The sequence below is a fragment of the Erythrolamprus reginae genome, chromosome 1 (genome assembly GCF_031021105.1).
Source record: "Erythrolamprus reginae isolate rEryReg1 chromosome 1, rEryReg1.hap1, whole genome shotgun sequence".
Lineage (NCBI taxonomy): Eukaryota > Metazoa > Chordata > Lepidosauria > Squamata > Dipsadidae > Erythrolamprus > Erythrolamprus reginae.
The window spans coordinates 320,591,921-320,616,434 of record NC_091950.1 but is presented as its reverse complement, the minus strand read 5'-3'; the positions used below and the strand labels follow the sequence as shown (position 1 = coordinate 320,616,434).

The 24,514-nt window shown below is 39.6% G+C and overlaps 1 protein-coding gene across 2 annotated transcripts in view; it reads right to left on the bottom strand.

Annotated features, from left to right (window-relative positions):
- SASH1 (SAM and SH3 domain containing 1) overlaps nt 1-24,514 on the bottom strand; it is a 171,718-nt gene that overhangs the window by 27,892 nt on the left and 119,312 nt on the right. For both annotated transcript variants that reach the window (XM_070733679.1, XM_070733680.1), the window contains 3 exons: nt 18,740-19,083; nt 12,667-12,738; nt 4,984-5,130 (listed from right to left, as the gene is read on the bottom strand). In XM_070733679.1, coding sequence (XP_070589780.1) covers nt 4,984-5,130; nt 12,667-12,738; nt 18,740-19,083 — 563 coding nt within the window. The remainder of the gene's footprint in view (nt 1-4,983; nt 5,131-12,666; nt 12,739-18,739; nt 19,084-24,514) is intronic.

The window sequence follows — 24,514 nt, the reverse complement described above, 5'->3', positions numbered from 1 at the left end:
AGTTGTAGTGTCCCAGCGTCAATGTGATCAACTTGTGTGATTGTCTGACAAGCAAAGTCAATGGGAAAGCTGGATTTATTTAACAACTATGTTACTAACTTAACAATTGCAGTGATTCACTTAATAACTGTGGCAAAGGTCATAAAATGAGGCAAAGCTCATGTCAAGCCGCTGCAGAAGTTGGTGATAAATTATCAGCTTGTCACACTATCTACAGAAGACCTGATGTTTGTGGGAACTTGGGAGGGGTAATTTCAGGCAGGAACAGATGCAGCCCAAGGCATTCTTTCGAGTGGTTCAAGGACATGCCCACCCACCAGGGCCAGAAGCGAAGAAAGGACTGGCTACGCTGGCACAATCTGAATGAGCAACGTGACAAGTTTGTGGGTGCGGACCAGGGATGTCAACTGAGTGGAACACTCAGATCCAGGTTTCCCTGTGTAGGTGCCAGTATGGTTCCGGAAATAAATAGAAAATTTGAGGAATACTTTGACTCGGATTCTGATTTAGTTCGGATGTCACCCGGAACCTTGACAACTCATTTAATGGCTGTCTCGCTTACCAAGAGAAATTGTGGGCTCAATTGCAGTTGTAATTTGGGGACTAACAATCCTGGGTCTAGAAAGCCTAGAACTACGGTGCCTAAAACACGATTTGAGTATTGCCCACAAGATCATATGCTGCAACGTCCTACCGGCCAATGACTACTTCAGCTTCAATCGCAACAACACAAGAGCACGCAACAGATTCAAACTTAATATGAACCGCTCCAAACTTGACTTTAAAAAATATGATTTCAACAATCGAGTTATCGAAGCGTGGAACTCATTACCGGACTCAATTGTGTCAATCCCTAGCCCCCAACATTTCTCCCTTAGACTCTCCACGATTGACCTGTCTAGGTTCCTAAGAGGCCAGTAAGGGGCGTACCTAAGTGCACTGGTCTGCCTTTCGTCCCCTGTCCAAATTGTCTTTCCTTTCTTTCACCTATCATATATATTCTCTTCCTTTCATATATCCTCTCCTCTAAGTTCTCTTTTAACCATATATATATATTACCACATGTCTATTTTTCTTCCTATGTATTTGTGTATTGGACAAATGAATAAATAAATAAAAATAAAATAAATATATAATACAGTACTTGGATTGTCATATTTGCTTTTCTTTGACTAAAATTAACAATAGGGTCAGGAATTGGGATTTCTATTACAGAAGAAAGATTTATTTGCAAACATTTCGCTATATTGGGACAGTAGTCAACGTCATAATCTAACTAGGGCATTTGTCATTTGCACTGCCACAGCCAACATGACAACAAATGGCTTTGTTTTCTGCTGGAAGCAGTGATGGACTCCTCTGGGTACTGCCAAGTATGCAGAACCGGTAGAAAAAGTTTGATTTTTTTTTCTTTTTTTCCCTTCTGGGCTTTGGATATGTTTTTCCTATCACAATAAAGAGGTTGAATGTGTATAATTTTAGAAGAGCTGTGCATGTGTGTGTCTGTGTATGTGTACATACACATACAGTTTATGTAGTAGATAATGTATATTTTTGTGTGCCTGCATGTAATATGTATCTACACATATGACATATATACATAGAATTAAATAGTATATTTTGGTTTTTCAGTAATAATAAATAGATAGGGAAATTGTATTTCTCTGAGGCTAGGCCAGGTCAGGCCAGGCACCCTAACCCAAACCCTTGATGTGAATGATGCAAATTTGGCCACCTTTAAGCCAGTCACATGACCTTTAAGCCACTCCCACCTGGTCACATGACCAGCAAGCCACACCCACAAAATAACCCATGCCCACAGGGTGGTAGTAAAATTTTTTGCAACCCTTCACTGGCTGGAAGTCTGTCTTACTGGGATGGCTTGCCGTACAACAAAGGACCTCAGGATGGATAGGAGGACTGCTTTGTCCCTGTCTAGATCCACAAACTACCGGTATTTAATTTTTGTTGCAGCAACTAGCAGATCCAAATTCCCAGTGAAAGTCTATTGTACCTTCATGGAGCCTTTCTACCTTGAAATCATGTCATTACAGATAAGAGTGAGGGAATCAATTTAGTTTGGCAAATATAAAGGTATCTCAGAGAACCCGAACACGTTAAGAGTGCTTTTGGGTATCAAAGACCAGCATTCTTCTACTCCTAAATGCAAAATATAATGGCCTACTATAGCAACTGGATTATTTGAGAGGCCTCTAGAGGGCGACATCTCATCAATATTAACTGCCTTCCCAGCTGATGCCAATGACTTGTTATGTTTATACTGTAAGTTGAAGTGGAAAGATTGATGAAAAAATAACAATAAAAAGAGTTGGCTGTTTTGACAGCCTCCCAAACTAAATTGAGTGAAATTTGCCAAAAGCAACAAGCTTGGAAAAACGAATTGATTTCAGCCAGGGAAAATTGAAAGAGGAGTTTTAAAGGAATAAACAATCATCATAGATTTTGGTAATAACAGAATTAAGCGTATTGTAGAAGGAAAATCTGGGTTTTTTTCATTCAGCATACTATGCTCTTTTAAAAAGTTTCTGACTTCTTTTTTTGACCCGCTATGGGCTGCTCAGATAACCTCATGGTAAAGCCTTCATATTACACAGATGTCAAAGCTGCAGGTTGCTTTCTATGATCAAATTTAATGATCTCTCTATTCAGATATTGATATAGTATTCCTAACAGGGCAGAATGTTTATGTAGCTCATGGCTACCTCTTTTCTTATTTTGATCCATATATACAACTATGTATTTTTCATATAAGCTGCCTTTCTATCCTAAAAAATTAAATTTTTAGTGGACTAAAATTCATGGAATGAGTATTTGTAATGGAACTAATAAGCATGATTCAATTACAGAGATTTTATAATACAGATTGGAATTGTCCTTAAATCAATTAAAAGATGAAATCATATAACAGATACAATGCAAGATTTTTCGGTATGGGCAAGATATCCAGCCTAAAGTTTCTTGTATAATTCATTAGTAAAAATAAGTATCCACTATTTCTTAATGGGTACTTTTAAGCAATATTTATATGTTAATACATTTTGAGTTACTGTAGATTATTTGGTTTAGTCTGCTAGTGTATTCCACATTTAAATAATGAGAAAGTATGTTGCTGATTGATGTTTCTGCTACTTTCATTAAAATAAGAGTAACTTTTTTCTGGACACAAGGACAAAATACATTTAATCAAGTAATGCAAGTTACATTTCTAACAATTTTTCAAATTTTTCGCTTGCAATGCAAAGGGCATGGTGCTATGCTTTGGATTCTGGAGCTCCCCCATCTCTGTATGTTCCTTAACCATATTACTTGGCATTGATAAGTTCTTGGTAACCCATGTTTATATCTTTTATTAGGGAAAAAAATCAATGGGAACTAACGCTACAAAGCAGCGGTTCTCAACTTGTGAGTAGCAACCCCTTGGGGGGGCAAATTACCCTTTAACAGGGGTCGCCTAAGACCATTGTAAAACACATATTTCCAATGGTCTTAGGCACCGAAACACTGCTCTTCTATCCATCTCCAGGCGGGTCCACCCACATGGAAATAGACTACTGCAAAAAAAAAAATCTGTATCATGGGAACTTCTGAGCATGCACAGAAGCCGAATTTCCAGCACTGTGCATGCATTGCCATTTTGTTTTCAGCTTGTTTTTTAAAAAATCAGCACTGCGCATGCATGCACACCCACGAGGCATGGCCATGCAGCACAGGAGGAAGCGAACTGGCATTGAGGTAAGTTAGAACCCACCTCTGGGTTTCCTAATAATTTTATTATTTTATGGTTGGGGGGTCATCACAACATGAGGAACTGTATTATAGGATCGCAGCATTAGGAAGGTTGAGAAACACTGCTATAGAGGAAAGTTATGTGTCCAGAAGAGCCCCAAGGGATTTATAAAATAATGTGCAGTCCAGTCCATTGATGGGTTTGGCCAGTAATGGGCAGCCAAATTTTTTACTGCCTCACTGTGGGAGTGGCTTATATTATGGGTGTGGCTTAATAGTAATGTGGGTTACAGGTCATGTGATCAGGTGGGAGTGGCTTGAACGATCATCATCGTTCAAGTGAACTGTTAAAGTTCTTGACTTACAACCTTACCCAGTGTTGCTCGCTGGGGTGACAATTTGCTTCATATTTCCTGTGCTCTCCTTCCTGGGTCGTCCCCCCTATCTCAGGCTTCGTAGCTAGGCGAATGGGTGCTGCCGGAAGCATAAATGCTGTCAGCACCGCTTCCACCCACACCTTCTGCTTGCACCACAGGTAGGAGGTGGCCATGGGAGGCCACGTGAGGCTGGAGGGGAGCCGGGCAGGAGAGAGAGAAGCCCATCTGAGGCCAGGAAGGAGGAAAGAGGAAAAAAGCAAGGAACGCAGACGCAGCAGGGGAAACAAGGAGGGCCGAGCCGAGACTGGTAATCCAGGAAGTGACTGCCGCCAATCAGCTGGAACTGCGCACAAGCTTCATTTTCGCCGGTGGAACTGTGTTCCACCCTATCCTGCCTGCTGCCCACCCCTGGGTTTGGCTTCTGGTAAACAGGTGTTTTGAGACTGACCAGAGTCCTCTTGGGAATTATTTGGAAAAAATGGCCCCTCCTTTGAGGTATTCAATTAACTCAAAAAGGTTACAGACTCTTGATTTGGATGTTGCTTGAGTTTTGACAATGTTAAGAGACTTGCTCAGGGTATATATAAACTCAGTCATTCTTTATAACATGGGAGCTACCACTGCATATCAAATGAAACCGTAAATTTTACTGGCTTAACTCAATCTTGCCTTCCTTTTATGATTTTATTGAGGCTCTTTTCACAGTAAATAGTTCTGAAAGGCCTCGGAATTGGTTTAGTACATGATACCCCTGGGGAGTTTCTCAAGTCAATGCTGCTGTACCTTTTCACGAGGTCTCAAAAGAGGCTGGGGAAGTGATTTAATTTGCAAACAAACAAGAACAAACAAACCGGCATACCTGCTCCGGCAAGCTGCTGCTGCTGTATTTTTTAGACATTCTTTTCTTCATGGTTTCTTTTACAGATTTCACCTTCTTACCAAGGGAGATGCGGGAAGTTGAAGGGGATTTGATCACCTCTTTGTAGACAAAATCACCGTCCTTTCCCTGTCAAAAGAAAGGGGAGATGAATGAAACAAAGAGCAGCTTCCCATCTTCATTCTTCTGGGGCCCTCCTCAGACTCAGCATATTATTTATTTATTCCTTCATTCCTTCATTCGATTTGTATGCCGCCCCTCTCCGTAGACTTACAAAGATGGTTCAAACTGCAGATTCCCAAAACATGTTATTTATTTATTAAACATTTAATAATAATAATAATAATAATGACAACAACAACAACAGAGTTGTAAGGGACCTTGGAGGTCTTCTAGTTCAACCTCCCGCTTAGGCAAGAAACCCTACACTACTTCAGACAAATAATTATCCAACATCTTCTTAAAAACTTGTAGTGTTGAAGTCTTCACAACTTCTGGAAGCAAGCTGTTCCACTGGGTAATTGTTCTAACTGTCATGAAATTTCTCCTTACTTCTAAGTTGCTTCACTCCTTGTTCAGCTTTATTTATTTATTAGATTGGTATGCCGCCCCTCTCATAGAAACATAGAAGACTGATGGCAGAAAAAGACCTCATGGTCCATCTAGTCTGCCCTGTATTTTATCTTAGGATGGATATATGTTTATCCCAGGCATATTTAAATTCAGTTACTGTGGATTTACCAACCACGTCTGCTGGAAGTTTGTTCCAAGGATCTACTACTCTTTCAGTAAAATAATATTTTCTCATGTTGCTTTTGATCTTTCCCCCAACTAACCTCAGATTGTGTCCCCTTGTTCTTGTGTTCACTTTCCTATTAAAAACACTTCCCTCCTGAACCTTATTTAACCCTTTAATATATTTAAATGTTTTGATCATGTCCCCCCTTTCCCTTCTGTCCTCCAGACTATACAGATTGAGTTCATTAAGTATTTCCTGATACGTTTTATGCTTAAGACCTTCCACCGTTCTTGTAGCCCGTCTTTGGACCTGTTCAATTTTGTCAATATCTTTTTGTAGGTGAGGTCTCCAGAACTGAACACAGTATTCCAAATGTGGTCTCACCAGCGCTCTATATAAGGGGATCACAATCTCCTTCTTCCTGCTTGTTATACCTCTAGCTATGCAGCCAAGCATCCTACTTGCTTTTCCTACCGCCCGACCACACTGCTCACCCATTTTGAAACTGTCAGAAATCACTACCCCTAAATCCTTCTCTTCTGAAGTTTTTGCTAACACAGAACTGCCAATGCAATACTCAGATTGAGGATTCCTTTTCCCCAAGTGCATTATTTTACAGTCTCTCCGTAGACTTCCACCCATTGTTTCTTGTTCTACCTTCAGGTGCTTTGGAGAATAGTTTGACTCCTTCTTTGGGATAACCCCTGAGTTATTGGAACACTGCTATCATGCCTCCCCTGGTCCTTCTTTTCATTAAACTAGCCATACCTAGTTTCTGCAGCCATTCTTCATATGTTTTAGCCTCCAGTCCTCTAATCATCTTTGTTGCTCTTCTCTGTACTCTTTCTAGAGTCTCAACATCCCTTTTGCATGGTGACCAAAACTGAAAGCAATATTCCAAGTGTGGCCTTAACAAGGCATTGTAAAGTGGTATTAACACTTTGTGTGATCTTGATTCTATTCCTCTGTTGACGCAGCCTAGAACTGTGTTAGCTTTTTTGGCAGCTGCTGTACGCTGCTGGCTCATATTTAAATGTTTGCCCACTAGGACTCCAAGATCCCTCCCACAGTTACTACTGCTGAGTAATGTACAACATATACCGTACTTGTGCGTTTTATTTTTCTTGCCTAAATGTAGAACCTTACTTTATAAAGGTAAAGGTTCCCCTCGCACATACGGGCTGGTCGTTCCCGGCTCCAGGGGGCAATGCTCATCTGTCTGATGATGATTTCATGGTCATGTGGCCAGCATGACTAAACACCAAAGGCTTACAGAACCACTGTTATCTTCCCACCAAGGTGGTCCCTATTTTTCTACTTGCATTTTTACATGTTTTTCAACTGCTAGGTTGACAGAAGCTGGGGCAAGTAACAGGAGCTCGCTCCGTTATGCGGTGCTAGGAATTGGAACCACCAAACTGTCTGATTGACAAGCTCAGTGTCTTAGCCACTGAGCCACCGTGTCCTCTTAAAACAATATTTATATAGCTGCCCAACTCACAGATAGTTCACTCCAGGTGGCTTACAACATTTTAAAAAGAAATCCACCATATAATAAAATCCTATTAAAAGTATCTCCTACAGAGACACCCGCCACTCAATTCTCCGTGGCAGCAACAATACAATCAGATCAGCCACTTGAAGCAGCTCCACCTCCATTCGTGGCCCCTAGGCCTGTTGGCAAAAAACACATTTTAGGGGTTTTGCAGAACAGGAACAGGGTGGTAGCCAACTGGCACTCGGGGAGAATGGTGTTCCATAAAGAAGGGGCTACCCCCAAGAAGGCCCTTCTTCACGGTCCCATCAGATGTAAATTTCTAATCAATGGGACTCATAACATGCTCTGCCTTCCCATCCTGGTGGGCTGGGTTGATGCAATAGGGGAGAGTTATTTATTGTTCTTCTAAACAGGCTACTTTTCCCCAGGAAATTGTGCTTTCCTTTTGACAATATTTGCAATTTTTTTCCTTGAAATTCTTCTCAGTGGAATAAATAATGGAAGAAAGGGCAGTTAGTTATTATATGTTGACTACCCTATGATGCCTGTCTTTCAATGCTTAAAGCCATCATGGCGAGTTATTATTCATCACCATGTAGTATAACAATACTAATGGGCATTGAGCCAGAATAACCCATTTCATACAAAAGTGGGACACATATCTCCGCACAGCCAATATATTCAACTTAGCCACCTATGTGGATTTTAATGTTTTACTCATAGCCAGAATGCTAAATTACATAATTCCTGCATGCGTGCATTTTTATTTAATAACACAAGTGGCATAATTCAATTGTTTTCCATTGAGTATGTCTCTGCCAACTCCTTATAGTTATACCCCACTCATAAGCTCCTTGTATGAAACTCATTTCCAGCAGTATTGCTCAGTGTATATTGTTCTTCAGGTAACTTTCCTTTTTTCTTGTTCTTTCTTTCTAAATATTTTGGAAGTTATGAAAAGCTATTTGAAATGTAGAAATACATCCCGTATCTGTTACTTGCACATTGAGATCAATTTTTGGTATACTCTTAGTTTATGTCTGAGATCAACACTTGTTTTATAAGGTTAATTGTGTTCTGCCTACCTAAATTCTATGTAGCTTTAATTGACCATGGCTAACCTCACCCATATTCATCTGGCGGCCATGTTAATCTAGTCACATGATGCTCAAGTGCAACGTCAAAGTCTGCCAAGGGAAGCATACTATTGATCTTGGGATAAGATAAGCTCTCTTTCAGTGTTACTTTGTGATAACATCCCCACCAAGTAAAGTTATGGGTACTGAATAGGAAAAAAGAACATCTACTATAGTGAAGATTACATTGACCTTCAAAAGCAATAAGTGAAAAGGAGAATGGTCAAGAAAGCTGGGAAAAATTAGGATGAAAAGCAACCAGAACTGTTTTAGATTAATAATTAAAGCAGTTGCAAACTGGACCAGACCTACTCCCGTATTGTCAAAATTCAGATGCCTTTGGAAGTTCAACATGGCAAGAAAATGGAAAGGCCTATCCACCCTGAAATATATTTTTGGTAAATTTTCCATTCATATCACTGGCCCTATTGATAGAGATTCCCCCTCCCCCAATTAATGAGCTGTCTGAAGAAATGCTTCACTTTACACTTCACTTTACACTTAGAAACATCGAAGATTGACGGTAGAAAAAGACCTCATGGTCCATCTAATCTGCCCCTATACTATTTCCTGTATTTTATCTTAGGATAGATAAATATTTATTCCAGACATGTTTAAATTCAGTTACTGTGGCTTCCAAGCCTCTACTACTCTTTCAGTAAAATAATATTTTCTCACATTACTTCTAATCTTTCCCCCAACTAACCTCAGATTATGCCCCCTTGTTCTTGCGTTCACTTTCCTATTAAAAACACTTCCATCCTGAACCTTATTTAACCCTTTAACATATTTAAATGTTTCAATCATGTCCCCCCTTTCCCTTCTGCCCTCCAAACTATACAGATTGAGTTCATTAAGTCTTTCCTGATAAATGTTATGCTTAAAAGTTTTAGGCTTCTGAAACATGTTGCAGAACAGTTTAATAAAATAGCTTTATATGTTCCAGGATGGATGGAGAGAGAAAGATTCCTAATTAGAGAGATGAATGCAAAAACAAGTATCGGTAGAAGGCTTTCGACTTGTTTGAGTAGTGGACAGAGGAGCTTCAAACTCTGGCAAGAATCTTCCTTCATATGTGTGTGTTCTAGAGATCCATCCTCTTGCAGCTGTGTTTCACCCCCACCCTCTAGAGACTTTCCATTTGGCCAGGGATTCATTCCAGATGTTTTCAGAGACGTTTCCCGTTCCCATCTATACAGAGATCACTCTGTGGCAATTCAGGAACTCGATGGTTTGGATTCACTTGGACAGGAGAGGATGTGTTTTAGTAATGGAATCACAGATTAATTTCAATCCTCCCTTGCCTGCCCTACTAAATCCCCAAATGCTGAACAAAACCACAAAATTGGCTCCTGGAACAGGAAAAACCAATCTAGATACACAAAGGCAGGGGGGAAAAAAGCTTAGTTCCAAAAAACCAAACCAACCAACATCACACTCATTCATGAGAAAGACTTGCCTAATGTTAAAGGAAAACTGTATTAATGTTTCAGAGTGAAATTTTACATCTGTAACCATTTCTCAAAATGTGATTCTGTGAACATCACAAAGTCACAAGGATGAGTTGCCATTCAGTACAAAAGGCAGCAATACTTAAGAGACAAAAGGATGAGACCAATTCCCCATCCCTCTTTTTTAATTCAAGGCACCCAGAGAATCCCAAATTGGATCAGGAAAGAATTGCTTCCCACAATTTTCTTTTCTTGATCTATATTCTCCCTTGTGCTCTTCCAGGTGAATTTATTTGTCACATGGGAGAGACAACACACACATACAGACATACACAGACACACAGAGGGACACACACACACATTATATAAATAACATTCCTTCCTTTGTTCTTTCCTGCTCTTCCCATCTGTCTAAATCCCATCTCTTCTCCAATCCACAGTTCATTTGAATAAGCATTTCATTGGCAGAAAATAAAAAATAAAGGTTTTTAGACATAACTTTCTATTATGGCGGTCTACAAGAAATGCAAATAATGCTCTTGAAATGCAAGTTTCTCATATTACCGTAATTGTTGGTTGAGCACTTCTAATTTCTGCAACACAAATTGACGAATTTTCAAAAGCTGCTTTGGTTTTTATGTGTGAACTGCAACTGTTTTTGGGTTGAAACACATAAATAACATAAAACTGGCAACAGCCAGGAAATGTTTAATTTCTCCATTCCTGTTCATCACATAGGACCAGTGATATGTATAGTCCTCCAAGGACTAAATATGATTATCTTAGCTGCTTAGTCCCATTGCCAGCACTATCTCTATAGTCAGATTGACAACCCTAAGGAAAAGGGAGATCTATAAGATGATTCATGGCAATAAAATAGAACCCTACGTTTTAAATTGGAAGTTCTCAAAAAAGAATTCTTGGCTCAGTCTTATCTATCAGCATCAAATAACTTGTAAACAACTCAATTCACTACCGAACATTTTCTCAATGTGATATCCTTCCCAAGGATATGTTAAATGAACATAAACAGTGCAAAATGTATACAGGATGGAGCTATGCTCTTTACATCCTCACATTCTTTATCTTTCATCCCTGCCCTTCCCAGCTTTGTTTGCAGCTGGAATGTGAGAAGAAGAATTATATATTTGCTGAAATATCAGAAAGGGACTTCCCCTTATATCTGTGTTACAGGCCCTAGTATGTTCATTGAATCCAGGATTATGTTGAGAGCTGTCTAAGTGGCCACAGATCCCATTCAAGGCCTCTTCAAGAATGATTAGTGAGAAAGCAAGGGTAGAATAAACAGAATGAGAAAAATGGACTCCTATGCATTAGTTACTACATCGTTCGTAAACTGGCTCAGGTTTAGTTTTAATCAGCTTATTTTGAAATACTTTATTCAGTGGATAGAATAACTTGATGGGGAGGATGATTTTCACTCATCTGATACTCTTAGTTTAGCTAAATAGAAACATAGAAACATAGAAGTCTGACGGCAGAAAAAGACCTCACGGTCCATCTAGTCTGCCCTTATACTATTTTCTGTATTTTATCTTAGGATGGATATATGTTTATCCCAGGCATGTTTAAATTCAGTTACTGTGGATTTATCTACCACGTCTGCTGGAAGTTTGTTCCAAGGATCTACTACTCTTTCAGAAAAATAATATTTTCTCAGGTTGCTTTTGATCTTTCCCCCAACTAACTTCAGATTGTGTCCCCTTGTTCTTGTGTTCACTTTCCTATTAAAAACACTTCCCTCCTGGACCTTATTTAACCCTTTAATATATTTAAATGTTTCGATCATGTCCCCCCTTTTCCTTCTGTCCTCCAGACTATACAGATTGAGTTCATTTAGTCTTTACTGATACGTTTTATGCTTAAGACCTTCCACCATTCTTGTAGCCCGTCTTTGGACCCGTTCAATTTTGTCAATTTTTTCAATATTCTGACTGGCCAATAAAACCATGGCAAATATGGTTGGAACAATTGGGTTTTACTAGCTATCTAATTTTTCTTGTGGAATAAATACTACTGCTTTCTAATTGCCTAGGAAACACCCCATTTCACCTGTCTTGGTGTTACAATTACCATATGTAGAAAATAATATCTAGCAAATAGAACATTCAGAAAAATAAGGTGTTTTGAATGATCACAAGGTTGAATTAAAAAAAAATCTTGTTAGAGATTTAGAGTTATAGACTGACAAACTTCCTCTGAACTAAGTTTTTATTATTTTGGAATTTCAAACATTGAGTAATCTTCTACTGCTTTCTGTACAGTTCTTATTACTCTCAAAAATTTATGACATTCTGTTACACAACGCCATCAGCGACAACCAATAAACAAACAAATAGATCATCAAATAAATCAACTCACTCAAGACACAAATGTCCAGGATCAAATCACCCTACTTTAGGCATATTAAGGAAACACTATCATTCTGGGAAAAACTCTAATGCTAGGAAAGGTAGAAGGAAAAGGTAGAAAGGTAGAAGGAAAAGATGACCAGGAGCAGGGCAGATGGATTCATTTACAATGGTGATGGGTATATCGTTGGAAGACCTGGATGAACCAGGTCAATACTATGAGTCAATACCAACTTGATGACAATCAATCATAAATGTATTTGTCATCGTTGGAAAATGATGCTTTTTGAAATACAATTTAAAATTACTGTATGAAGAAGCAGCTCAATCTATTGTAATTTAAAACTGATGTTATCCTCATAGCTACTTTTATAGCAAATCCCACTACATTTTAATTTTGAAACACATTACAAACACCATCATTAGGCTGTACGTATGAATGTAGCTTATGACTGAATGTCATACTCACAATTTGATCTGAACTGTTTCCAATGTGCAGTGAGCGATTTGCCAAATCAAATCCACCAAAGCTGCAGGTTCTCTGAAATAAGCCAAATTTATAACATTTTATCACAAAATCAGCATGGTGTCAATTGTTTTCTCGGTTAGAGAAGACACTAGAGAAACATCTCAATGGTACAAATAACAGCAGAAAGCATGAAAAAATGTTCTGGATTATGTTCATGCATCATGTTCCCTTCCTGGAATTTTACTAATTATGTTATTGCTTCATATTGAGATCGGGATCTTCAATAAAAGAATGTTAAAACTACTTCCTAAGTGAGGAATAGTTTTACATAACCAATGTTTTGGGAATCATTTGGGTACACAATATTAACAACATTAAAACGTTCCATTTTGATAGTACTTGAAATAGACAAAAGCTTTGACATTTTAAGCATCTGCCCAATTGGTTGATTCAGTCAATAATGACATCTTCAATCTCTGAACAAAGGCAATTTCCATTTACAGAGACTCCATATCTATAACTAAGGCCTGTATGGAACAAAGCAGTTTTCGTACAAGAGAGAATACAGTAGGTGATGTGCAGAGGAATAATCTTGCGGAAGTAATTAAAGAAGTGAGTTGTTCTCAGAGAAACATCTCAAGCAAGAAACACTGACATTGAATACAATAGTTCTGCTTGCCTAAACAGGTCAGCGTAATGACACTAATTTTCTTTTCAAAGCTGAAAAACACAGCCAAGTGAAAGCATATTTACTTGGTGCTTAATAATGACCCTCATATGTAAAGTGTTCATTATTGAAAAGACGGTAGCCTTTTGGAGCTCATTAGAACTGCCTGGTTTTCTTTCAGTTCTACAATACAGATGTTTGCCTTTTCCAGAAATAAATTGACTGTCTGTTTCTATATTTTGATCTATGCATTTACATCTTGTCCCTCAAACATATTCCCTCTGTTTTTCTTCAATTTACAGGAAAACAAAAAACAGCAGCAAATCGGGATATCATCATTATCCTTCATCATATATTTTGTAAACAATAAGTGTTGTATATGTAATATCTCATTAAGTCTGCTACCAATTAATACATTACTAAAAGCCAATTATAAGCTCTACTAGACATCCTATATGAAGTATTTTTTATCCTCATCAAACAAACCTTTGTTGTTGAACATGTAATTGTATTTCTTCCATGAAAACATCCATTTAACAAGAAAGTCAACAGCAAAGGAATGTTGTAACTGTTTTAAAAAGTTAACTCAGAAAGTTTATACCATCTTTTAATATCAAACAAGGATTACATTTGGGGGTCTTCATGTATTTGTGTATACATGTATGCAGGCAGTGAGCATGTATGACAACAGAATTCACAGCTGGCATGGATGGCATATGGAATCATACAAACAGACACAAAAAACCCTTCACAGTTAAAAGTTGCTTTTTGGCAATGCTATATGTGCTATATTTCAAGGAGATATACAGTTATGCTTGCTATTGGACATATAGTTCATAACTTCCAATTACTTCACAAAAACATGCTAAATAAAAACTGTAGATGAAGAGTGTGTAGATTCTTGAATGAAATGATCATGCACATGGGCATGCCTTTGCCACTAAAATAAATTTAAATGCCCAAAACGTATGTAAACACAACACATGTAATCAGTCCTATTGACAAGAGATGCCATAGCTCCCGAGGTTGCAGTAAACATGACTTATGATCTCAGAGGAAGACAGTGTTAGAGTAGTGCCTAAAATTCACAAGCAGGATATAAAATATCTACTCTTTGCAAAAGAGGGCTTAATCCAAGCTTTCATATGAAAGGGGGGGAGAAGGAGAAGGAGAAGATACAGCTTTTTTTCTCCAAGGATGTAATCCAATACCTCCTGGTTATTATTTTATTTATTATTTATTTATTAGACCAATTAATATAGCCGCCCATCTCACAAGCAATTCTGGGCATGGAGCTAAAAGGAGTTAATAAATACATTAATAAGTATGAACAACCAAACTAAAGCAAAGAATAATAGACAAAGGGATGTTAACAATAATGGAGCATCTCACTTGTTTACCCATTTCTGGGCACCCCAGCCCTGTTAGCATAATCAAATCTTGAGGAACCCCTGGAATTTCAACAGTGACAAAGGTAGCTGGTAGTGGGGGAGAGATTCAACAATCCGAGTGCCACAGCAGAAAAGACCTGGCACCTACAGCTTATCTAGTTATCTTCCTAGGTGATGGACACAGGGATGTTCAACTATGGCAACTTTAAAGTCTGTGGACTTCAACTCCCAGAATTCCTTAGCCAGCCATGGTTGAACACACCTACGCTATTGGCTGCATGTATGCAGACTCCCTAGCCTACGTCATATAAGGATGTTCAATTCCTGCTACCAATATCAGTAATGCAGAGAAAAAAAGCAGTAACAGGCTTACAATCAAATAATTTGCAGGACAAGATGTATTTTTAAAAGGTATATTATTGCTTCTTATATAGGCACATCATGTGTAGTCAAGTGAAATATTCTCTACGTACCATCTTCGTCAAAGAAATTCTTTTAATAAAATATGTGACAAAGTAGGGCAGAATCCACTAACATACAAAACATTGGAGAAAAAGGATAAATTATCCTAGAAAAAAAAACCAGCTTTACAGTGGCCACTAGCCAACTGCAGCCATAGTTTACAAATTAGCAAAAATGAGATTTTGTCTGTCAGAATCATTTTCCCCCCTTAAGTTTCTTGGAATGCTAGTCATGATTGCCTCAACCTTGGTTCGAAATTACAATCCAGCTATGAACTTCCCAGATGACTTTAGATCCCTGGCTCACATCCTTACTTTCCTATATCTGAGCTGGGAATTAAATGTTTCACTTTACCAAGTAATTTTTACATCTTTGCCTGATGAAAATTAAGAGTGGTGATCTTTTTCTTTTTTTAAATAACCACTGCGAACCGTATTTTCTCAGAAGTAAGTTATCAATAGCTACACAATGGGATGATGGTTGGGTCCTCAGTCAAAAAAATAGGTAGGATCCCCTTTTCCCTCTCCATCTCTTCCTTCTTTATGTGTATCTTTTTCGATTTTCTCCTCAGTTCACTGCTTTCCTTCCTCTCTTTTACACACATACATCTTAATTCTCCCTCACACCTAGTCAGCATACAGAGATAAAGAATGAACTGAGATTCCAGTCTGAGTCCCCCTACTTCTTCCACCCTTGTATGAATCACACATTTAAAGGAGTTAATGATGCAGAGTATACAGAAATGTGGTTTCTCCACATCACCCACTCATCACCACTACTAGCTTGGCAGCTGGGAAAGTCAGTTATGCCGAGATTGCAATGCACGGGATATCGTCATCTGCAATATAATGAGCTGGTTGGTGGGCTTACAGCCTTGCAACTGTGCCAAGAAAAGCAATGGAAATGATCCCTCCCACCTTTTCTTCTCCGTGGAATTGTCTTGCTGCAAATCTTTCTAAAGGGCTTGAGAAAATCAGAATTTGTTAAGGAGCAAAGCCACTATCTCAGGGACCGCCTTCTGTTGCACGAATCCCGGTGACCAGTTAGGTCCCACAGAGTGGGTCTTCTCCGGGTCCCGTCAACTAAACAATGTCGCTTGGCGGGACCCAGGGGAAGAGCCTTCTCTGTGGCGGCCCCGGCCCTCTGGAACCAACTCCCCCCAGAAATTAGAATTGCTCCCAGGCTCCTTGCCTTTCGTAAGCTTCTTAAAACCCACCTCTGCTGCCAGGCTTGGGGGAATTGAGATACTCTTTCCCCCTAGGCCTTTACAATTTTATGCATGGTATGTCTGTATTTATGTTTGGTTTTACAATAAGGGTTTTTAACTGTTTTAATATTGGATTGTCATATGCTGTTTACTACTGTTGTTAGCCGCCCCGAGTCTATGGAGAGGGGCGGCATACAAATCCAATCCAATCAAATGAAATGACTGGAAGAGACTTAAGGTGGGCTGCTCTGACCAAAGGTTGCTCGGGAGAAATGTGGGAGTAAGTACAGAAAAAACAAACATACCGGGTACATATGGAACATTTGGAAAGATATAAAAAGTGCCACTCCCAAAAAGCAACCCTGGGATGATGATCCTGCTCTAGTCTGATCTATATACAGTGCTGCCTATACTTAAGAACTTGACCAGGTTCTTAAGTAGAAGCAACTTTTCCCATAGGAATCAATGTAAAAGCAAATAATGCGTGCAAACCCATTAGGAAAGAAATAAAAGCTCGGAATTTGAGTGGGAGGAGAAAGAAGAGGAGGAGGACAGTTGCTGCCGAAAGAAGAAGGTGAGGTGAGTGGAATCAAAAAAATCCAAAACTTTGAGGCTTAAAAAAAGAAGAGGGATTCTGAGGCAGTGAGGAGCATGCGCCTCCCATACACCCGGCGCAAGGCTGCCTCCCATACACTGCGCCAGAGAGAGAAACCCAGGGTTTCTCTTTGTGCCACTCTCAAATTTCCTGGGAATTTTTTCTGGGCTTGGGTTCTTAAGTTGAAAATGATTCTTAAGTAGAGGCAAAAAAATCTTGAACACCCGCTTCTTATCTATAAAAGTTCTTAAGTAAAGGCATTCTTAAGTAGAGGTACCACTGTATTTTATTTCTACTCCTTTTTAGGAAGGATTCACAGCAGAGGTGGGTTCCTACTGATGTGAACCGGTTCTATAGAACTGTTAGTAACTTGGTGGCCTGGATTGCTGGAACCGGCAGCGACCTGGGCCTGCTATGTCTCTGAGCTGTTTCTCTTGGTGGCGTCATCGGTCACATGGAGCTAATTTGAGAGGATGTTCCAAGTCATAGCTTAGAGGCAATGGGTGGGATTTTTTGTCAGTCTAGCAAGGTAGAAAAATGAATGATGGCATACCTGCCTAAAATTCTCTATCTCTAAAACTGAAGCATAACTTTCTCCGTAGCATGGGCCAGAGAGCATCATTTGAACCATGCCACAGTTCAGAATCCATGATCTAAATGCACTGTACAACTGTCACTAATTAAAATTATATTTATTTTATTTTTGATTTGTCCTGCCCTTATTATTTTTATAAATAACTCAAGCTGGTAAACCTGAGCTACCATTTCCTGTGAGGTGAGGTGAGTTGAAAGAGTGATTGGCCCAGCTGTTTTTCATGGCTAAGATGGGGCTTGAACTCACGGTTTCCTACTTTCTAGCCTGGTGCCTTAACCATGAGACAAATTGGTTCTCTCCATGTATTTAGTTATATGTTTATTTATTTCTCCTTCATATCATTGATTCAAGCAAAGATGAAATATAAAAGCCATTTTCTATCTGAAAATATACTTCTTGTATTTATTTGATTCTTAAAAGGCAAGGGTTTGCCCTTAAAATTTTGTCAGTTTAGGAACAAAAAGAATGAGAACAGCGTGTCTCCATATTTATTAGTATATCTCACTGGCCAATAATTAAGAGAAAGTTGAGGGGACAGAAGAGAAAGACAATGAAATGGTAAGCCTTTCAAATATCATGATGTGGGCAGGGGGAAACACCAAGCAATGCTGACTGCAACCTCATGGGAGCTCGTGGCCACCTTTGGTGTAAAACTCACAGACTTTTGGTGGATTCTCAAAAGAACCCTTTTTGTACAGCGATCGATTGTAGAAGCCCACTTCCTCTTTGCCGCCGCCGCCTCTTCCTCCAGTAGGCACCGCCTCAACTCCTGTTCTTCGCTTTTGCTCATGGATCTGTCAGTCACAGGCCGCACCAGATGCGATAGGTTGAGGTGACTGTACAGGCTTCTCTCCACCACGTATGTGATATTGAACTCGCTGACTGAATTGCACCCTCGGAGCCTTCTGTTTGAGAAGCCACAGCTTCCACCTCTTCCTAGCCTCTTGGGTTTGTGATGAAGCAGCTGCAGATCGCAGATGGAAGGCGATAGACCTTTCCTAGCAGGACGCTGACAGAGAAAAGCTCTAGAACATGAATAATTAGGATCTGCCTTTTTTAGTCGGATCTGCTTCCTGACACTCTGGATTTCCTCCAAAGACACCAGGACATGATGCTTGCACCTGCTGTCGTAAAAGCAAATGCTTTCTTTACTTACCCCATGATTGAGAGAGCCAAGGTTCTTCATTTCTCCCTCTGTTAAAGAACGGCAGACTTTGGGTATTTTATCCTCTTCTGGATAAGAAAAGAATGTCCCAAGCTTTTTGGGGGGTTTTATAAGGCCACGACTATCAGATTTACTGAAGGTCTTAAGCAATTTTCTGTTGGTACCCCAAGTGTCCAGGGTGCTGGATGAAGGAGATAAAGTCAGTGAATCACTTTCATTATCTGGCTGTTTTTCAGAGGAATTATCCAAAACAAATTGCTTCTTGTGAATTCCAGAGTAAAGTGCCGGTCTACCATCTGGTCCTGCTGGAGTGTCAAAGGAGTGATCATCCACACCTGAAAGGGAACATGCCACCATATTAGTTTATTTGTTTATTTATTTATTAGATTTGTATGCCACCCTCTCCGTAGACTCACTACCTAACACAGTTGTGGTAAAAGACAGAAGGATGAGAGGGAGGGTGAGAAAGGGAGGGAGGGAGGGACACACAGAGACGAAAGAAAGAAAGAAAGAAAAAGAAAGAAAAAAGAAATAGAAAGAGAGAAGTATATCCCAAAGAGACAACTTCTTAGTCTTGCTCAACCAAATACATGTGGGGATAAGTTAATTCAGATAGTCCTTGATTTATGACCAGAATTGAGCCCAAAATTTATGTTGCTAAGCGAGACAGTTAAGTGAGTTTTGCTCCATTTTATAACCTTTCTTGTCACAGTTGTTAGGGGAATCATTGCAATTGTCAAGTGTAGTAACCGCATTACTTAAAACAGTGTTAGAAACATAGAAACATCCAGCCCTAACTAGCTGCCAACGATCTTCCAGCCTATTTGCCGATGACTCTAAAGTGTGCAATAGGGTTGATATTCCTGGAGGTAAATGGTTTAGCTTTACTAGATAAATGGTCAAAGCAATGGAAACTGCAGTTTAATGTTTCCAAATGTAAAATAATGCACTTGGGGAAAAGGAATCCTCAATCTGAGTATTGTATTGGCAGTTCTGTGTTAGCAAAAACTTCAGAAGAGAAGGATTCAGGGGTAGTGATTTCTGACAGTTTCAAAATGGGTGAGCAGTGTTATCGGTCGGTCGGAAAAGCAAGTAGGATGCTTGGCTGCATAGCTAGAGGTATAACAAGCAGGAAGAGGGAGATTGGGATCCCCTTATATAGAGCACTGGTGAGACCACATTTGGAATACTGTGTTCAGTTCTGGAGACCTCACATACAAAAAGATATTGACAAAATTGAATGCGTCCAAAGACGGGCTACAAGAATGGTGGAAGGTCTTAAGCATAAAACGTATCAGGAAAGACTTAATGAACTCAATCTGTATAGTCTGGAGGACAGAAGGAAAAGGGGGAACATGATCGAAACATTTAAATATGTCAAAGGGTTAAATAAGGTTCAGGAGGGAAGTGTTTTTAATAGGAAAGTGAACACAAGAACAAGGGGACACAATCTGAAGTTAGTTGGGGGAAAGAACAAAAGCAACATGAGAAAATATTATTTTACTGAAAGAATAGTAGATCCTTGGAACAAACGTCCAGCAGACGTGGTTGGTAAATCCACAGTAACTGAATTTAAACATGCCTGGGATAAACATATATCCATCCTAAGATAAAATACAAAAAATACTATAAAGGCAGACTAGATGGATCATGAGGTCTTTGTCTGCCGTCAGTCTTCTACTATTTCTATGTTTCCCAACTCTTACCTTGCAGGCTCTTTCATTGTTCTCTGCAAAGAATGTTTTACAAGCCCTAAGTCTTTGCAGGGTTTTTCCCCCCATTGCTCTACTTGCTCCAAATGTTTCTTTCCAGCCCTAACCAGGTGCTAACAGTGTTTCCAGCTCTTATCAGCTTGCCAGCTCTTCCATTTTACTCTCTCTGAATAAGGTTTTTTTAAAGCCCTAACCAGGGGATAAAATAATGTCCTGAAGCTGACCAGATTAAGGACGCTAGCCAGATAAATATCTGGTAGGCATATTTTTTCGCCTATTTTCCTCCCCAAAAACTAAGGTGTGTCTTATACTTTGAAAAATACGGTAGATAGGAAGGTCAAAGGAAAACCAGAGACAGAAGACTGAGTTTATGAATGAAAGGGGAATGCAGCGAGTGGTCTGTCAGTTTTCATATATTTAAAGGAATGTCCGAAGGAGCCAGCAGCAGCAGCACAAGCTCTGGATATAGCCTGTTTTGTTTCTACAACTGTGAACGATGCCAAAGAAGTGAATTTAAAATTAGAAATAGGTAGTTTGGGCTCAGTATAGTGGCATCAATTGTGAATTTATTGCCTGTGACGTTTGTGTGCAATAATCTTGCAAAACAGTGGGCAGAAATTCTGTCTGAGGGAGAGTTTTCATTACAGAGAGTGCCATTTTTTTAGTAAGAAAGTAGGGAAGTAAACTTATTGCGTATCTATGATTACATGGAGGAGTTAAGGAAAATGATAGCCATCATAACCCATCCTCTCTCTCTATATACCTATAGTCAAGCTGAATATAGTGAAAATCGTGTATTAATAGAAATACTCTATTTGGAAAGCTATACTTTAAAAAATTCCTTTCCTCCTCCTCCTGGAGGGAAAATCGGTACTACATTATGATATATTTTTCTACTTCGACAGTAGGAGCAAGAGACCGAAGGGGAAGAATCCAACAAAATACATTGAATATTTAACTTTTGACTTTAATGTTCCAAATATTTTGATTAAACTCAAATCTTGCAATACATTCACTCAGTGTTTCTACATTTAATGTGATTCTCCTCTCAAGTAAAATCCTGGAAAGGAAAGTATGCACTGGGTTTCATCAACTCTTAAAAGGCTAATGTTGTACTTAGAAAGGTCACACCAAGAAATGTCTACATATTTATAGAATAGCAAGAGCTACGACTCATTGTATGAGAAAAAAAGAAACACAAACATTCTTCACATGTTGGCTGGAAGAGCAGATAACTAAAAGATTAAATATACTAAAAATTAACAGTCACGAATTCACAGGCTTAAAACTCTGCAGGCTTAAAGCTCTGCAGAAAATAAACTAAGCTAAAGTAAAATGATTAAATTTCAATCCTTACAAAAGTAATAATAATAATAATAATAATAATAATAATAATAATAATAAATCCAATAGTGAAAATAGAATAGAATTTATTGTGGAAACATCTTTGCCTAAATGGCATCAGAGATGTGTCTAGCTTCTCCAAAAAGGCTAGAATCTACGAGCAGTGATGGCATTGGAAGTTTGGGGAGCAGAGAAAATGACAGATGTTGTGTTCTAGTAATCTGGTCCTAAACGCATTCTAGCTTTGCTTGGAGACAAACTGGCCACTGGTGGAGTTGAACCAGTAGTGGGTTGCCACCGGTATGGGCCACACCATAGCTCTGGTAGCATCTCTGGCATGCGTGCGCACACATCCGAGTGAGATTTTGCTTCTGCACCTACACAGGAAGCAAAATCTTGCGAGGGGACGGACATGAATGTGAGATTTTTTTGCCTCTGTGCACGCCCGGAAGCAAAAAAATTGCTGAAATCTCACAGGCAGGCGCATCCCCTTGCAAGATTTTGCTTCTTGTGCATGCGCAGAAACAAAATCTTGCTTGGACGCACCCGCGCACCAGGGAGGCAGAGCTCCACAGGAAGTGCACCAGTAGCGGCGGTAAGTAGCAACCCCCACCTGAACTGAACATAGTTGTTATGTGGTCTCTACAACTGGCTCCAACAAAAACTTCAGATTTTGAAGCGGACGAAGACTGAAGGCTTTTGATTTGCAATGCGGTCATCAAAATAATAAAGCTATTTAAGGCAATGTATCACCATAGCAAATGACCACATTGGTTTCAGCTACAAAAAAATGTTTTGAGTTAAAGGTCAAATCCAATCCTTACTACAAATATATTGTGTCTGTATGTATGTCAAGATAAATTCCTATCCTCTGTTGATATTTCTTCCCGGGCCAAATATGGATAAAGCCTGTATAGCTTTAATTTATTGTTTTAAAATTACATATATTTTTTTTAAAAAAATAAGAGCAACAGTGGTGCAGTGGTTAGAGTGTAGTACTACAAACTACTTGTGCTGATCACTGGCTGCCAGCAGTTTGGCAGATCGAATCTCAGTAGGCTCAAGGTTGACTCAGCCTTCCAGATTGTTGGGGGCGATATGCTTACTCTCTTAAACTGCTTAGAGAGAGCTGTAAAGTACTGTGAAGCAGTATATAAGTCTAAAGGCTAATGCTATTGCTAATGTTTCAGTAAAAGTTCCTAGGAAACCACTACAGTGGTGCCTCTACTTACGAACTTAATTTGTTCTGTGATCAGGTTCTTAAGTAGAAAAGTGTGATTGGGGAAACCACAGAGAGGGTGGAGGCCGTGTTTCCTCCCAGGAGAGGCCCCATGGAGGCTTCTCCACACCTTTTCCGGTTACAGTTTCGGAGGCTTGGGTTTGTACGTGGAAAATGGTTCTTGAGAAGAGACAAAAAAATCTTGAACACCCGGTTCCTATCTAGAAAAGTTCGTAAGTAGTGATGGATGAACCCACTGGTGTTCGGGTTTGGCGAGTTCAGGCGAACTTCATGCAAAGTTCAGCCGAACCCAAACCCAAACTCTGAACACTCCATGACGTCAAAACTCTGCCCCCAGAATCCCATTGTTTTTTATTTTTACGGATTATTTTTATTTATTTTAATTTTTACGGATTATTTTTATTTATTTTTATTTTTACGTAAAAGGACGCCCCAGCCGCACCGCAAACAAAAGGAGCTGGAGAATCCCATGAAGGGGTTCCGGGGCCGGAGCTTTGACGTCACGTATACCGGCAGGTTGCCCTCCCTCCATTATTCTAGTGCCGCCCCAGGAATCCAGGAAGTTATCACCTTGGCGTGCTTAGCAACCTGCTGGTATATGTGACATCAAAGCTCCACCCCCGGAATCCCTTCATGGGATTCCCCAGCTCCTTTTGTGCCTCACTCCCAGCCTCCCGACCGGCTGACTGCTCCCCGGTGTTCACTTCCTCTGCCGCCACCGGCTCCTGGCTCCTCCTCCTCTTCTCAGCAGATGACAGCCAGGTGGTGGTGCTTCGCAGTGCTCGGCACGAACGCCGAACCGGAACATGAATTTTTAAAAAATTTGGGTTTGGGGTCGGCATGCCAAACACCGCAAAGTTCGGTACAAACCCGAACTGTGCAAGTTCGGTTCGCCTAACACTATTCGTAAGTAGAGGCATTCGTAGGTAGAGGTTCCACTGTACAAGCAATCCTCAATTTACAACAGTTCATTTAGTGATTATTCCAAGTTACATTACTGGAAAAAGTGACCAATGTCCGATTTCCAGACTTACGACCATAACAGATCCCCATGGTCACCTGATCAAAATTGAGATGCTTGGCAGTTGCAATGTCCAGGGGTCGGTCATGGGATCCCCTTTTGCAAACCTCTGACAAAGTCAATGGGGAAACCAGGTTCGCTTAACAACCGTGTTGCTGACTTACCAACAGCAGTAACTCACTTAACAACCGTGGCAAGAAAAGTTATTAAAATGGGGGCAAAACTCATTTAACAAAGGTTTCACTTGACAACATAAATTTTTGGCTCAATCGTGGTCGTAAGTTGAGGACCACATGTAGAGTAACTGAATACAGAACAATCTTTCTTTGCCTTTGATTTCAAGAGCTTGGAAAAGGTCGGAGTTCCTTAGATACTTTTTATTATAAAAAAAAAACCCCACATGTCTATCACATCTCTCTCCTGAATTTAAATGTTTATCCTTTGATTAC